Source organism: Bidens hawaiensis, unplaced genomic scaffold (assembly GCF_021521415.1).
Source record: "Bidens hawaiensis isolate Kalapana, Puna unplaced genomic scaffold, B.hawaiensis_p1.1 tig00033892_1, whole genome shotgun sequence".
Taxonomy (NCBI): Eukaryota; Viridiplantae; Streptophyta; class Magnoliopsida; order Asterales; family Asteraceae; genus Bidens; species Bidens hawaiensis.
Genome location: NW_027495846.1, coordinates 139,416 through 155,675, shown reverse-complemented (window position 1 = coordinate 155,675; position 16,260 = coordinate 139,416). Strand labels below are relative to the sequence as shown.

The 16,260-nt window shown below is 36.9% G+C and overlaps 3 protein-coding genes across 4 annotated transcripts; 2 read left to right on the top strand and 1 right to left on the bottom strand.

The window, feature by feature from the left end:
• The first annotated feature begins 977 nt into the window (after positions 1 to 977).
• LOC143585567 (putative magnesium transporter NIPA8) lies at positions 978 to 9,041 on the top strand. Of its 2 annotated transcripts, XM_077067327.1 has the most exons (12): positions 1,662 to 2,121; positions 2,227 to 2,311; positions 2,401 to 2,462; positions 2,555 to 2,640; positions 2,734 to 2,807; positions 2,886 to 2,988; positions 3,079 to 3,207; positions 3,297 to 3,396; positions 3,483 to 3,602; positions 8,138 to 8,238; positions 8,499 to 8,564; positions 8,741 to 9,041. In XM_077067327.1, exons 1-12 carry the CDS (start codon positions 2,029 to 2,031, stop codon positions 8,868 to 8,870), a joined length of 1,149 nt encoding a protein of 382 aa, XP_076923442.1. In that variant the 5' UTR covers positions 1,662 to 2,028; the 3' UTR covers positions 8,871 to 9,041. The 2 variants fall into 2 exon arrangements, with proteins under 2 accessions (XP_076923441.1, XP_076923442.1); XM_077067326.1 differs by lacking the exons at positions 8,138 to 8,238; positions 8,499 to 8,564; positions 8,741 to 9,041 and adding an exon at positions 978 to 1,072 and having other exon boundaries at positions 1,926 to 2,121; positions 3,483 to 3,683.
• A 2,159-nt stretch (positions 9,042 to 11,200) lies between these two features.
• LOC143585568 (OVARIAN TUMOR DOMAIN-containing deubiquitinating enzyme 12-like) lies at positions 11,201 to 13,965 on the top strand. Its single transcript, XM_077067328.1, has 10 exons — positions 11,201 to 11,215; positions 11,515 to 11,754; positions 11,848 to 11,921; positions 12,037 to 12,091; positions 12,572 to 12,646; positions 12,743 to 12,816; positions 12,991 to 13,039; positions 13,464 to 13,548; positions 13,644 to 13,700; positions 13,793 to 13,965. The coding sequence occupies exons 2-10, from the start codon at positions 11,551 to 11,553 to the stop codon at positions 13,837 to 13,839; spliced, it is 720 nt and encodes a 239-aa protein (XP_076923443.1). The 5' UTR covers positions 11,201 to 11,215; positions 11,515 to 11,550; the 3' UTR covers positions 13,840 to 13,965.
• A 187-nt stretch (positions 13,966 to 14,152) lies between these two features.
• LOC143585566 (WD repeat-containing protein LWD1) lies at positions 14,153 to 15,332 on the bottom strand. Its single transcript, XM_077067325.1, has one exon. The coding sequence runs from the start codon at positions 15,308 to 15,310 to the stop codon at positions 14,210 to 14,212; it is 1,101 nt and encodes a 366-aa protein (XP_076923440.1). The 5' UTR covers positions 15,311 to 15,332; the 3' UTR covers positions 14,153 to 14,209.
• Between the last annotated feature and the right edge of the window lie 928 nt (positions 15,333 to 16,260).

Genomic DNA, 16,260 nt, shown 5'->3' with positions numbered 1-16,260 from the left:
ACAAACTAACATACAAAGATTTGTGAGTAACTATAAACTCCCGGGTCTTAATGGGACATGTCACGTGCAAGTGGTTAGTTTATGATTTATATTCTATATTACATACATAGGTTTTAACTGATCTTATCATGTGTTGTGGGTTAGTTTAGGTTACATAAAGACACAATAGAGCATAGCATGTGTTTGTATTGAAAACACGTATATAATTAAATGTCCACTCTTGCGGTTACTTGTCATAGCTGGTCCTCACACCGACAAACGACTAAAAAGTCTGAGCAAGAATCTTATAAAAAAATGTCATTCTTACATGACATTTTAACCTATATATCTAAGGGGATTTTTACATATTTCATATCGTTCATCCATTTACGGAACGTTTAACCTGTCTAATACTACTTACTAACCTCATTACCACCCTGCCAAATCGTTTGACACATTTAAATAATACTACCAGATCAACCTGTTTAATTAAATAAGTTAACCATGTCAATTTTGAACACAAACAATGAATAATTAGCTTGTGTGTTAGCAATACTTAACCAATAAAAGGTTTAAATTAGGTAGTTCCAAAAAAAGGTCTAAATGAAGGTTCCAAATGAGTCCATATTGTATACATCTAGAAGATCTAACGTGCAATAATTTATCAAATCCATTAGGTAATATTCCACCTGTCTATCAAATTTCAATGGAATAAATATATTCCAACAAAGTTGAAATTGCAAATTACGTTTTTGCCACAAAAAGTCAACTAACACATTAGGAAGAGTGGTCAAAGGGGTAATTTAATGAATAAGTCTTCGACGGCTGAATGCGTTGGAAAATCAAAAGAAAACCTGATATGCGTCTGGCGAAAGCCACCCAATGCGACTCGTTTACACCTGTACAACCAACCAACCAACCAACCAACAAAGACCAAATTCAACTCAACACCTCTCTCATTTCAAATTTCAATTTCAATTTCTTGTTTGATTCGCCAAAACTCTCAATCAGTAACTGATCATATCAAATTACCGGATTCGATTCACGTTCTCGTCGGTTACTGAAACTTTATTCGTCTTCTCTCACAACTGAGGTACGATATCTCCGGATTATTATTATTATTATTATTATTATTATTATTATATAATCTAAGATCTGTAGTTACGCCGATCTGATTATTACGGTTACTACCTGCTCTTTTCATTTTATAAACTGTTAGTTAGTGGTGTGCACGGTTCGCTTCGGTTATTAACCTCAAACCGAAAGTGAAGTCATCCATTAATCTATTTTATTAACCAATCGGTTTTTGGTTAACCGGTTCGGTTTATTTGGTTAGTTTGTCGGTTTTCGGTTCCTTTCAGTTAATAACCAAAACCGAACTTGTGCTAAATTTATTATTTGCTTGGAAATAAATTATAAAACGTGAAATGTAGATATAAAAGCTAGAAAATTACGAAAATATGAATGGTTTGGTTACAGTTAATTCGGTTTGGTTTTGTCGGTTTTTGGTTAATTTCGGTTCGGTTTTGTTGGTTTTCGGTTATTGCTTACACCTAATTGGTAGTTATGTTTAAGGAGTTACTTACCAGTTGTTTAATTACAATGTTTTTAAACATGAGATTTGTTTTATTTCTTCTTCTTTTTTTTTTTTCTTCCATTTTTCATCTTTTTTGTGGGTTCATCAATAATACTAGTATGACAGCTAAAGCCTTGCTGTTCATTAATGTTGTTAGTTTCAATCATGTAGCCTGGAACTTGTTATTATTAAATATGGAAAGTGCATTTGATTCTGTTATTATCTGTTATTATTATATTAAACTATTAACCATATGATCATTAGTGGTTTAGATTCTGCATTTACTTGTGCTCATGTATAATTATTTTATAATGTATGTGTCTTGATTAGCACTTAACTAATATGTCCTATGTGAAACATAATCTTGCAGGCAATTCATTATCCACTCGGTTGAAACAAAGTGGTTTAAAGTTCAAGTACCATCTTGATTACATATACCAAAAACACCATTGTCACGCGTAGACTTTTAATCTATGGGTGACTGGGTGATTGGAGCTTTCATCAATCTTTTCGGCAGCATTGCAATTAACTTTGGAACTAATCTTCTTAAATTGGGCCATGATGAGGTAGTTACTCTTTGCAACAATTTGTTTAATATGTATCTGATATTATGTTCTAATTTGCAGTAATTTGTAAATAAGTTAACCTGAATTGTAATTAAAACATTGTAGAGAGAAAGGCATTCGATACTAGGTGAAGGAATAAACAAAAAGACAATATTAAGGCCTATTATAAGCTTCCAGTCCTGGAGAATCGGTAAAAAGAAAAATTCATGTGGCTTTTTTTTACTATTCTTTTTTAGCTTAATTACACTTCATATTGATTTGATTTTGATGTGTTCATAGGTATTCTATTTTTTGCTTTTGGAAATGCTCTTAACTTTATCTCATTCGGATATGCTGCTCAGGTCGGTTAGAACTTAGAAGGCGTTATTTGAGTTCTCTATTTTCTATTTATATTTGTTTTTCTTATTATTTTTTATTGTTTCTGTTTGAGCAGTCGCTTCTTTCCGCATTGGGATCTGTCCAATTCGTGTCAAACATAGTATTTGCCCACTTTGTCTTGAACAAAACAGTGACTGTTAAGTACGTTTATAGAATCTGCAGCATGTACTTCTCATTACTTCATTAGTAATATAAAAGTAACTTAAATTAACAGTTGTACGTTTTATTATGCAGAGTATTAGTTGCCACAGCTTTCATCGTCCTTGGAAACACCTCCCTTGTTGCATTTGGCAATCACCAATCACCTGGTATATCACATTTGTTCTTTTTCCTTTTTAAATTATGTTCTTTTTTTAATTAATTTTAAATATTTGGAAATTTTACAGTTTACACACAAGACCAGTTGGCAGAGAAGTACATTAACATTACCTTCCTTTTTTACTGTCTACTATTGATGGCGGTGGTTGCCATGCATCACTATGTATACAGGTTAGAATTGTACGATTATATTAAAGATTTGATTATTAATTATAATAATTCTACTTTAATATGATTACTTATATAAATCATGATAATCAGGAGAGGAGAATTGCTGCTTGCTATTTCCGGGAAAGAAGTTATGCGCTACTGGAAATTATTGCTTCCCTTTTCGTTTGCAGTAGTTTCAGGAGCCATAGGATCATGCTCAGTTCTTTTTGCGAAGTCTCTGTGAGTGATTGATTGATTAATGATATGGTCTTCTAGAAGATTCTAATTTAGCACTTTTGGGATTAATGATCTTTTTCCTTTTTCTTCAGTTCAAATCTTTTAAGATTGTCCATGACAAGCTCATATCACCTGGACAGCTGGTTCACGTATTCAATTCTTTTAATGTTCCTATGCACTGCTGCATTTTGGGTAATAATTAATAGCATACTCGTTGTTTTTATGGTAAAAATATGCAAAGAAAAACTAAATTTGGATAATGTTGGTTTGTTTTTCAGATGACAAGGTTGAATGAAGGATTAGCACAGTTTGATGCCATACTTATAGTCCCAATGTTTCAAATAGCTTGGACCTTTTTCTCAATTTGTACTGGCTTTGTGTATTTTCAGGAATATCAGGTTCTCTCTCTCTCTCTCTCTCTCTACACACACACACACAGAGGGGCCTTTCTTTTTCAGAACCAATAGTATGTTGAGAACCGTGAAAAACTTATAAAATGCGTGCATTTAACGTCAATGAAAAATGTAAAATTGGAAATAAAATCTTTATTTATCTTTCCTCCATATTATCTCCTATTTCCTTGTTAGTTGTATTTAGTTATAATTAGGGTTTTAGCCCATATTTATGGGTTGATAGCTAGGGTTTATTTGTGTATAAATAGATGTAGTTGTTTATATATTTCTCATACCTTCAAGTAATAAACATTACTTTCACTACAACCATCTTCTTTACATGGTATCAGAGCTACGGCTCTCGATCCAAACCCTAGCCGCGATCTGACCCGAACCCGAGTCTGACCAGCCGTCACCAGCAGCCTTCAGATCTGAAACAAGCCCCTGCCTTGTTGTTCTGTCCTGTCATGAAATCTTTTTTTTTTCGACCGTGAAAGTACTGTTCACCGACGAGCCTGTTCACGTTGGAATCACTGTTCATCGAACTGTTCACGGAAGTTACTGTTCGCTGCCGGAATTACTGTTCGCTGCCGGGATTAACTGTTCACGACGATTAACTGTTTACGCCGGAATCTGTTCCCGCCCTCCACCCGCACTTGTTACTGTTCACAGTCAATTTTCAGTTTCGTGTATCACTATGGGCGAAAATACATACATGTATACATTTACTAAAGAGGAGCATGATCTTATTCAACGGTTTCTTACCTCCCAGTTGCCTCATCCTCAAACCAGCTCGGCACATTCAGGTAAACCTTCTAGCCTTGACTTATCATGGGTGATTGATTCTGGAGCCACACATCACATGACTGGGAATCGGGGTATTTTTTCTAGTCTTCAAAATGTTTCCCATGCACCGGTACGTCTTGCCGATGGATCTTAATGTCCCGTTCTCGGCATAGGATCCATCAGTAACTCGGAAAACCTAAAACTGTCTTCTATCCTATTTGTTCCTAAATTTCCTACCAGTCTTTGTTCAGTGAGTCAGATTACCAAACAAAACAACTGTTCTGTGACCTTTTACCCAACTCACTGCGTTTTTCATGAACTAGGAACAAACCGGGTAATTGGTACTGGTTTTGAATCAGGAGGTCTCTATCGTATATCCCCGTTTTCGCATCCTGTAGCAAACTTATGTGATTCCGCTGTCAGGGAGGCTCACTGTCGGTTAGGTCATCCCTCTACAGCGGTTCTGAGGCAAATGCGACCAGATTTACCACTTTCGTCTTTTAATTTTCATTGTGAGTCGTGTCAACTTGGTAAACATACCAGGCGTCCCTATCCCCCTAGGGTGCCCAATCGAGTCAGTTCTTGTTTTGAACTGTTGCATTCTGATGTATGGGGTCCTTGCCCTATCAAATTTACGTTGGGTTTTGAATATTTTATTACCTTTATTGATGACTATTCTCGCACTACTTGGGTTTATTTGTTGAAATCTCGTAGTGAGGTATTTTCCATATTTCGAGAATTTAATGCTTATGTTCAAAACCAATTTAACACCACCATTAAAACTTTTCGATCTGATAATGCTAAAGAATATTTTTCCACCGACTTTTCTTCATACTTAAAAACCAACGGCATTATTCGTGAATCATCGTGTGCTTATACATCTCAACAAAATGGTGTGTCCGAACGCAAAAATCGTCACATATTGGATGTTGCTCGCACAATCATGATCCAATCACGTGTTCCTCATCGTTTTTGGGGAGATGCCGTTCTCACTGCCACATATCTGATTAACCGCATGCCCTCAACCGTTCTTCATGGTAAAACACCGTTTTCTGTACTATTTCCCAACGATGATCCATTTCCTCTCGCACCTAAAGTATTTGGTTGCGTCGCCTATGTTCATGACCATAGTCCAAAAACCATCAAACTTGATCCCCGAGCCATTCGTTGCGTCTTTCTTGGTTACTCACGGGTTCAAAAAGGGTATCGATGCTCTAGCCCATCACTTCACCGATACTTTACCAGTGCCGATGTCACTTTTCACGAGTCTCCTTACTTTCTCGAGTGTTCCACTCCTGTTTCTGACCCGTTTCCCGACCTCGATATACCCACATCTCCCTTCATCCCCACCATTCCTGTGTCAATTCCTTCTACCGATCCAATCTCTACTGATTCTGACCCACCGACAGAATCTCCGCCACTGCTTTTCACATATGCTAGGCGGGGTAGGGGTCAAACATCAGCGACTCTTGATTCACACCCTGGCCACGACCCCGAAATACCCTCCGATACTCCGTCTACATCTGAGCAATCCACACCTCTCACTAATACATCCTTACCCGATCCAACAACCTCTGATACACCCGTTTATGATCCTCCTGGTGCCCCACTTCCCGATATACCTATTTCCTTTCGCAAGGAACCCCGGAAATGTACTCGTTACCCAATTCAGGACTATGTTGCCTACACCCACCTATCTCCTGAATCTCATGCGTACACCACTACCCTTGATTCCTACCCGATTCCCAAGAATGTGACGAGCGCTCTCGCTCACCCAGGATGGAGACAGGCTATGGAAGATGAAATTGGGGCTCTAAAGTCCAATCATACATGGGATCTTGAAACACTTCCTAAAGGGAAGCGTATTGTTGGTTGTCGTTGGGTGTTTACGGTTAAACTACACCCGGATGGCTCCTTACACCGCTTAAAGGCTCGGTTGGTTGCAAAAGGGTATTCTCAGGCATATGGCATTGATTACGATGAAACCTTCTCTCCGGTTGCTAAAATGTCATATGTCCGTATTTGTATCGCTCTTGCTGCCATTAATCATTGGCCGCTCCATCAGCTTGATGTCAAGAACGCCTTTCTTAATGGTGTTCTTGAGGAGGAGGTATATATGGAGCAGCTCCCAGGGTTCGTTGTTGAGGAGGAGGCCTCGAAAGTTTGTAGACTACGTCGTTCTCTATATGGTCTTAAACAGTCTCCCAGGGCATGGTTTGGTCGATTCTCTAGTGTTATGGGACAGTTTGGGATGACTCGGAGTGCCTACGATCACTCTGTCTTCTTTAGACACCAGAAAGGAAAGATGATTATCGTAGTTGTTTATGTGGATGACATTATAATCACAGGTGATGACGAGGTCGGGATTATCGAACTCAAGCAGTTTCTTCAGTCTCAGTTTCAGGTCAGCGACTTAGGTCGATTGAGGTATTTCCTTGGCATAGAAGTATCCCGCTCTCCACAAGGAATACTTCTCTCCCAACGAAAGTATGTTCTTGATATGTTAACTGAATGTGGCTTACTGGGTTGTAAACCTGTTGATACCCCAATGCTTCCTACAAAGAAACTCCTCCCAAAGGAAGGAGATCCAATGAAAGATTCTGAGCGATACAGACGGTTGGTTGGTAAACTTAATTATTTAACCGTCACACGACCGGATATCTCCTTTACTGTCAGTGTTCTGAGCCAATTTATGGCTACACCATACACCGGTCACTGGGATGCTGCCATTCGTGTCTTAAGATATCTTAAGACCTCACCTGGCTTGGGTATATTATACTCCGATCAGGGTCATTGTCGTGTAGGTGCCTTCACGGAAGAAGGAGATGGTCGGATATCAGGGTTCTCAGATGCATATTGGGCAGGTTGTCCGATTTCTCGACGATCTACCACCGGATATTGTGTGTTTGTTGGAGGAAATCTTGTATCATGGAAGAGTAAGAAGCAACACACGGTTTCCCGGTCGAGTGCCGAATCGGAGTATAGAGCCATGGCAGATGTAACATCAGAGATGACATGGGTTCGTCGTCTTCTCAGAGAGCTCGGGGTTGTTTCTAATGACTTGATGAGGTTATACTGTGATAGTCAGTCAGCCATTCACATAGCCAAGAATCAAGTATTTCATGAGAGGACAAAACATATTGAGGTCGACTGCCACCTTATCAGAGATCGAGTAGTAGGCACACAAACTGATCCTCCTTCCATTCAACCAGTTCATGTGAAGACAAATTTTCAGCTAGCAGACATTCTAACTAAACCGCTCCGGAAAGCTCAAATAGATTTTATTTGTAAAAAGTTGGGCATGATTAACATCTATGCTCCAACTTGAGGAGGAGTGTTAGTTGTATTTAGTTATAATTAGGGTTTTAGCCCATATAGTTGGCTAAAGCCCATGGGCCTTTTATGGGTTGATAGCTAGGGTTTATTTGTGTATAAATAGATGTAGTTGTTTATGTATTTCTCATACCTTCAAGTAACAAACATTACTTTCACTACAACCATCTTCTTTACACTCCTGATATATAAATCTGAATATAGCGTATCTGCATATATATGCATTATCAATTTTGAATTAAAAAAATCTTGAAAGTATTGGAATCTACATGCATTTTGGTGAATTTATATAATGAATAGTACAAGATTTAATACGGTTCTCATAGTTCTCAACATATCATCAGTTCTGAAATGAACATTCGATGTGTGGGTGATAATATTTCTGTAGATATTGTTGTATGGCATTACTTTTTTTTTATCAGGTACTAAATGCCTTGAGGACTGTGATGTTTATTCTTGGAATGATTTCAGTATTCATAGGAATTTCCTTGCTGGCACCCGATGAGTCAAAAGGTATATATGTGCTCCGTTATTACAACTTCATCTTGAGGTGACAAATCAAAATGTGCTCCGGTCATAACGGGCCATTCTTAAAAATGGTCCTGGTCTGGTGGACCTACTTTTTTTTTTTTTTTTAATTTTCATTTGAATCATAGTAACCTTAACCTACAAATTAAATGCAAGTACCGAATTTTTTTATATTACTGAAAATGATAATTTTTGCATCAATAATTTTATTTATTTTCTTTGGAACTTGTCTAATTTGTTTCTTTTCATTCCCAGGGGAGAAGTCATGGATAGTCAGTTAACATCTATAACCTCATCAAAAGTCAACACTGATTTAGAAAGGTTAGTTTGACTATCAAGAAAGAAAGTCAAATTATTAAGTCCTATAGTGTTGACTCAAAAAGAAGACAATTTACTCATCAAGTATCTACTATCTAGTACTAGTTCATTTCCCATACATGTAGTTTTTCATTTCAACGAATACGTGTTTATACATGCGTACGGGTGTTGTTTTAAAGGTTGACTGAAGACTCACCGATCACGAATATGAAGTCGTTTGCAAGAGCAATGGCAACAAAAGCCTTAGCTGTGGTTAGAGCTGAGGTGGCGCAAATTCTAATTCCACACCGAAATGGAATCGAAGTATAATTTGTTAAATCTTTTAAAAAAAATTTGGGGTATAGAGTACTTGTACACTGTTGGTGGCCTGGTGGGTATGCGAGATGATACAATGCATGCATCATCATCAGTTCTTGTAATGCCAATGGTTTCATACAAAATGCATGGATCCAGTGGAGTCGATTTTGGCTAGAAGCCCATCGGGATTGGTGACAGAAAGTGTAAATATGTTGGATACTAATTCAAGTGAAGAAGATTGATTATTAGTACATGGAAATCATTTGTATAGTTGTTTGATTGGATTGGATTGGATTGGATTTGGATTATATATTTCTTTGATTCTTGATATTCTTTTCTGTTGATTGTAATTGTTTACAAGGTTAATGACATTTAAGATGGCACTTTGCATCCTATAAGTTTGCCCTCAATAGTATCATTCGTAATCTATCATCAATGAATTATAAAGTATGGCCAAAGGATGTCGATAACTTGTTGTCTGTTTGTCTGCCACTTTATTGTTAATATTTAGAGACTTCTTAAAAATTGGTTAAGCAATGGTGATGAGAGAGGATTAACCTAAGGGCAAAGGGCCCATGAGTGAAGCTTGTAGGCGTAGATCTTTATTCACGGGAGTGTCACACGGAGTGATATCAAGTTGTTGGGGGTCGCATGCCCTGCTTGAATTCCAGAAGGGCTTGAATCATCATAAATGGTATGGACCACCCCAAGGAAAGTGTTCAGATGTGACGGAGTTTGACTGTCGACGGAACTAATGGAAAATTGTCGTCTCATGTCGAGTTCAAGTGTTTGTTGAGTGTGGCTTGAGCCAAAGCAAAGTCAATTTTACAAGGTGCTGCCATGAATGAGCAATAATGCCCGAGGGCCTTATGGCCTACATGTTTTGGTGGAGAATGTGAATGCCAAATTCATGAAGATCGTATCTAATGGAAAATGTTCTAAAACATGTGGGTTCCTAGTCATTCACGCATATCCATAAGAGTGCTTGTATGATTAGTTAAAGACACGTGCCCACATCGTTTGCACTTCTCGTACCCCACTGGTCAGGAGTTTGGCCACCCCTATGAGCTCAAGCCATGATGAAACTAGTGATCCATGATCATAAGCGAAAAGAATAGTCGGTCTTAAGGGATCCAAGGATGCCCCAAGTCATGATCAGTTATAAAAACCTAAAAGTCTAACATATGAGAAAATAAAAAGTAAAATCTTCATAGAATAAATAATAGAGAAACATTATTCCTATAAAAACCTGAAATAATGAAATTCTCATAACATTATAAATAGGCTACATAAGAATATAAATGTTCCATGAAAAAGAAAGAATGTAACTGTGATTGTTACAAATAATAACTGTTATATTGAATATAATTATTCCTTGCTCAATTCTGATAAAAGACAAACTAATAATAATTCTAAGTTTCTAACCAATCTCTCCATCTAATAAAGTGAAATACAATTTTAGTTTAGCATCATATTAGAAAAAGAAAATCCATAAAAAAATGACAGTATTACAAATTTTGTCCTTTAAACAAAGCCAATTTACGGTTCATGTCCTTTATTTAGTTTCTTTGCAGGCGATGTCCTTTAAACAAAGCCAATTTACGGTTCGTGTCCTTTATTTAGTTTTTTTGCAGGCGGTGTCCTTTAAACATTTTTTTCCTACACGTTATGTCCTTTACGTTAACTGAGTTAGAACAGTTCAGTTAAATATCGTCACGTGAGTCGCATGTGAAGGTATTTTGGTCTTTTCAACGAAATGGTTCAAATATATTTAATATATATCTAAGACAGAATTATGTCTTCCTTCTATAATAAATCTCATAAAGTCAAACCAATCTCCACTATCAGATCACTCACCCCATCTTCCTTCTATAATATATGCGACTCAAGTGACGATATTTAACTGAACTTTTCTAACTCAGTTAGCGTAAATGACATACCGTGTAGAAAAAAAATGTTTAAAGGACACCGCCTGCAAAGAAATTAAATAAAGGACACGAACCGTAAATTGGTTTTGTTTAAAGAACAAAATTTGTAATTCTGTCTAAAAAAAATAGTTTTTATTTTTTCTTTAACTTTGTTTTAATTTTTAACATTTCCAAATTAATAAATAAATTAAATAATATAATAACTAAATATCTAGTTATTATCACAACAAACAAATAGTTTTGGTCCTTTTGGAGATATTGTTATGAGATTCGGTGTGGTCAGGTCAGGTGAGTTTGGCAGGCAGCCATATCCAATATTAACTCATAATTCATAATTATTCATCTGTTCTTGTGTCTTTTTCAATCCCACCTACAAATCCTCAAAGTCAATAAACGCTAATTTTTTCCCTACAGATTATTCACCGCCAGGTAAACGCGCTAATCTCCAACTAATTTTCATCTTTTTTAATCAATTACGCCTAATTTACTTCAATTAATCAATCGTTAAGACGCAATGAAATTTGCTTCTTGTAATCCACTTGCAATTGAATTTGACTTCTGTTTGAAGAATTGTTCAATAACCTAATTTTCCACATCTTTATTGATTGTATATTACGCAATACGATTATTATTATTCTTATTCTTTTTAATAATAATATAATATACGTTTCTTATCTTGGATCTGGATTTCTATTCCGTCTTGTTTAATTCATTACTAGCGGTTGCAGTTGTTATAAACAATTTGATTGATCTGATCATTGTGAATGATGAGAAACAACGAAATCACTCGATTCGAAGCGCGTTCATCGGATCATCCTCCGAGTGTGGGTGAATGTTCTAGCTCAACTTCATTGAGTAGTCAACAAGATGTTGAAGATGATGGGATGATTGCTGCTGTATTGTCGGAAGAGTATGCTAAGTTAGACGGTTCGGTCGGTAGACGGCTCACCAATCTCGAACCTGTTCGGGTAAATGATGGTTTATTAAGTTTGATTGACCGAGGAATTGTTAATGTTGTTGAGTTTGATCTGATTTTTGTGGTTGATGGTTGAAATTTTCAGCATGTTCCGCGGATTAATTCTTTTATTCCTAATATTAGTGATGCCAGTATGGATCATCAACGATTGAGCGAGAGGTATGTGCGCTTAATTTGATTGATATTCGTAGACTAACGGACTAACCATCAATGTGTATTATCATATATACAATATATAAACAACAAGATTTGAAGATTGATTATCCGTCTTCAGGTTACATGTTTATGGTTTATGTGAAGTGAAGGTTTCTGGTGATGGAAATTGTCAGGTGTGTTTAGTTTCTTTCTTGTTACAGTATATTGCATGAGAAAACCATGATAATCGTTGCTTTCTTGCATTACTTGGGTCCGTTATAACGAAATAGTCGTGTCATTTATAAATCACTTGTTTAGTCATATACTTTTACTCGTGCATCATACAATTTCCTAACAATAATGTTGGCTGAAACTAATGTGATACACGACATCATATCCTGTATAGATACGCGTATGTGTTATTATTTGTGTATAGATTCGCGTATGTATTATTATTTGTGTAAACAACCCTGTCAAGTAAAATCCCATCCATAACAAAGCTATTGGTAGGTTATGGGGAGGGTTGATAGTATGTAGGTAAACCATATCTCTACCAAGAGGATAGATAGAAAGGCTGCTTATGACATACTTAGAAAAATGGCTACTTTTTTAGTATCATATTGTAATTAAATTTCCATTATTAATTAAATTGTTTTTTTTTTCATGTTTTTCAGTTCCGTGCAATTTCTGACCAGCTATACAGGTCACCCGAGTACCACAAGCATGTCCGAAAGGAGGTTGTGAAGCAGGTTTGTCATATTATCTTTTTGTACATTTATAAATGTCTGAGAAGCCAAGTCATATGCTTTATAATGTATGCTAATGCTTATATTTTCATTTTGCAGCTGAAGGAGTCTCGTTCTCTATACGAAGGCTATGTTCCAATGAAGTATAAGAAGTATTACAAAAAAATATCCAAGTAGGTCGTGACTCGTCTGTTAAAGAAAAATATATTGAAGTGCATGCAATGCCATTTTACTGCAAACAAAATTAATCTCTTGACTGCATGCAGTATCATTGTTTTAATTTATTTTATTTTTGTTATATATATGAATACTGTGTTTTCTTAGCTACTGAATACTGGTATTTACAGAACAGGTGAATGGGGAGATCATGTTACTTTGCAAGCGGCTGCTGATAGGGTTTGTTTTCCTCTTCTGTTAACGTTAGCCAAATTAAAAGAATGTTTACTGCTTCGCGTAGTGTTAAGACAAACCTCCTAGTTAGGGGTTTTTTAAGATCCCTGTTAAAACTACTTATTTACTTAAAAGTTAGTTTGCAGATATTTATTCAAAACTTACTTTTTCCAAAAATAATAATAATGTTAATAATAAAATAAATAGGTGAATAAGTAGTTTCAAACAAGCAATCTCAAACCTCCATTTTCATCATAAAATAAGCATGGTACCTTAGCTGTCTGAATAAGCAATCTCAAATCTCCTAACTAGTCTGTGTTTATGTTTTTGTTGAATAAGTATTAGTTATGGTAAACTTTCAAGTTTTCATTGGTTCAAATAAGTGTTCATTGATTCAAATTATTTATATTTACTGTATTTGAATTTACAGTTTGCTGCAAAGATATGCCTTTTAACTTCATTTCGGGATACCTGTTTTATAGAAATTACTCCACAACACCAGGCACCTCAACGAGGTATAACTAACTACCTTATTCTTACCGGATACATATATTCACCATATAAGTCCAGCAAAACCACAATTCTCATGTTTTCCCATTTTAATATACAGAACTGTGGCTAAGTTTTTGGTCTGAAGTGCACTACAACTCGCTCTATGAGATTCGAGGTGGGCCTCCTTTGATTTATGATTAAGGAAGAAGAATCTTACAATTAGAGTGTCGTAACCGCCTAACTAAATCATATTTGTGCATTTTGCAGAAGCTATGGTGCAGCATAAGCCCAGGAAGAAGCACTGGTTGTTCTAAGGAAAAAGACTATCATCAATGGATTCACATTATTTTCTATTTTGTTATCTTTTTTCTTAATTTGCAATAGAATCAATTTCCCATTTCTGTTTATTTGTTGTATACATTGTTTCCCAATAACTATTAGTATCAACTTTCAGACAGCAAATTATGTACATCCATGTGTAAATTCCCATCAAATATTCTAGCCACAATATATAATGCACAGAACTAAAACCAAAAACATTTAATTTGGTGAATAGATATCATTCATGTCAACAACTTAACAAGTAAATGCTGCAAATTTCAGTAGTCAGTAAAGCTATATAGACTACAAAAGTCAGTCTAAAACAACTGCAACCAAACAACACATACCAAACCGATAACAAAATCATACCCTCAGAATCTGAAGCTTAGATGCAAAAGCAATAGCAACCCAATCGGGCTGCGAAGACGACCACTGCAGCTGCTCAATTTCAGCACCAGCAGTGTACGCCAAAATCGGATCCAATCCACCCTCAACCGGCTGCCCCATAGAAGACAGATCCCAAATAAGCGCCTGTGAGTCATCACCAGCAGTACAGATATGACACGAACTATGTGGAGCCCAAGCAATCGCATTCACACTCGCCTGGTGCCTTTGCAGTTCCACAACCGGAAGCGTCGGGAAACGAATATCCAAAACAACCACCTTCGCACTGTCCATAATAATCGTCGCCATATACCTCGGATCCTGCTTATTCCACCCAAGCCTCACGAGCGGCGTGTCAGGCTCCGAGCTCTCATAAATAATCGTCGAATGCTCCTTATCCCGCAAATCAAACACCCGCACCGACCCATCAGCCGACACCGACGCAAACACACCAACACCGCCCCACGCGATATCATAAACCTCCTTATCGTGCGCAATCAACTGCGTATCCACCGTCTCCCGTTCAATATCCCAAATCGTGCACGTCGTGTCAATGCTCGACATCCCAATCCGCTTCGGCTCGGCCTCGTTCCAATCAAACGAAGTAACCGGGCCACAAAACTCACTATTCCGATTATTATTCAACAAGCTCTTCATCTCCACCTTCCGAGAACCCGAACTCCCATTGGGAACAACACTCACACTCACACTCTCCTCATCACCGGTCTCATCATCATCCGATATCCGCCAGATGCGTAGGAAATCGCTAGAGGTGGCAAGAAGGTCAGGCTTCTGGCACTCCTTGTCAGGGATGAATATGACCTTGGTGGGCGGGTACGGGTGTTCGAACGAGAGGGTCGGGTCGGATCTAATCTCGCCGTTGGAGTCGTCGAGCTGGACGATTTCGACGCGGTTAGGGTACTGCTCCAGGAGGCTGGCGATGGCGAGACGGTACTTTTTGTCACGGCGGACGCTCCAGTTCATGGCGTAGATGTGCCATGGGGCTTCGTAGGTGTAGATCTCGGATCGGCGTTGTTGCTCATCGGATCCGTCTTGGTTGTGGTTGCTGTTGGCTCCCATGGCGATAAGAGTTTTAACCTAATTTGGGGAACCAAGAAGAAGACTGAATAATAATAATAATAACAATAATAATAATAATAATAATTTTGGAGTGGGGTGGAGAATATGAATATGGATATGGATATGGAAATGGATATGAATATTCGTACCAATGCTTTCTGGATGTTACTGTTTTCACACATTTATTATTATCTACTAAGTTATAAGCCTCTCCATAATGAGACGATAAAATGTTCATTTTAGGGCGATAAATCTTTGGCACACCGTCTTCATACAACAAAGGAGCGAAATGTGTGTATGTGTGGGGGATGAATTCTTTTCATTTGTGTTTTATTATTATTATTATAATTCTTTATGTGTGGTATGTATATATTGGCTACAATATCATTACAAATTTAAAACAAAAACCTATCATTTGTTGACTGGGCGCCAACATGACGCAAAACGCTCTATTTTGTAGTCACTCCACTACACATAGTCTAACAGGGCTGGTACCAATTATTTTGAAATTTAGAATAATTTTAACAAAATATAAACAAATTATATTTAACAAAATTTTCATTTACAATTACATGATATACAAATTTTATATACCTTTAAACACTGATCATTCAAGATCTAATTCGAGGAGCATTCAATTACATACCATGATATTTTATTATGATTTAAAAAATATATAGAACTTATCTAAACGTAAATGACATGATGAAAAATCTAACCACTTAAGTGATAACTACTTAAATACATGTCACCATTTTAAGAAGATCGGTTATAAACCGGTGTTATACATGAAACTGGGTACATAAAAATAGAACTTAACAACATCAATTATGTTTAACATACATTGGCAAAAACAAACAATCAAATATAGATTACAGACATCCGCTTCATGCCAAACGTTAGTTGAGAGTATTGAAAAGCCCAACTTTTGCCAAACACATCTATTACAT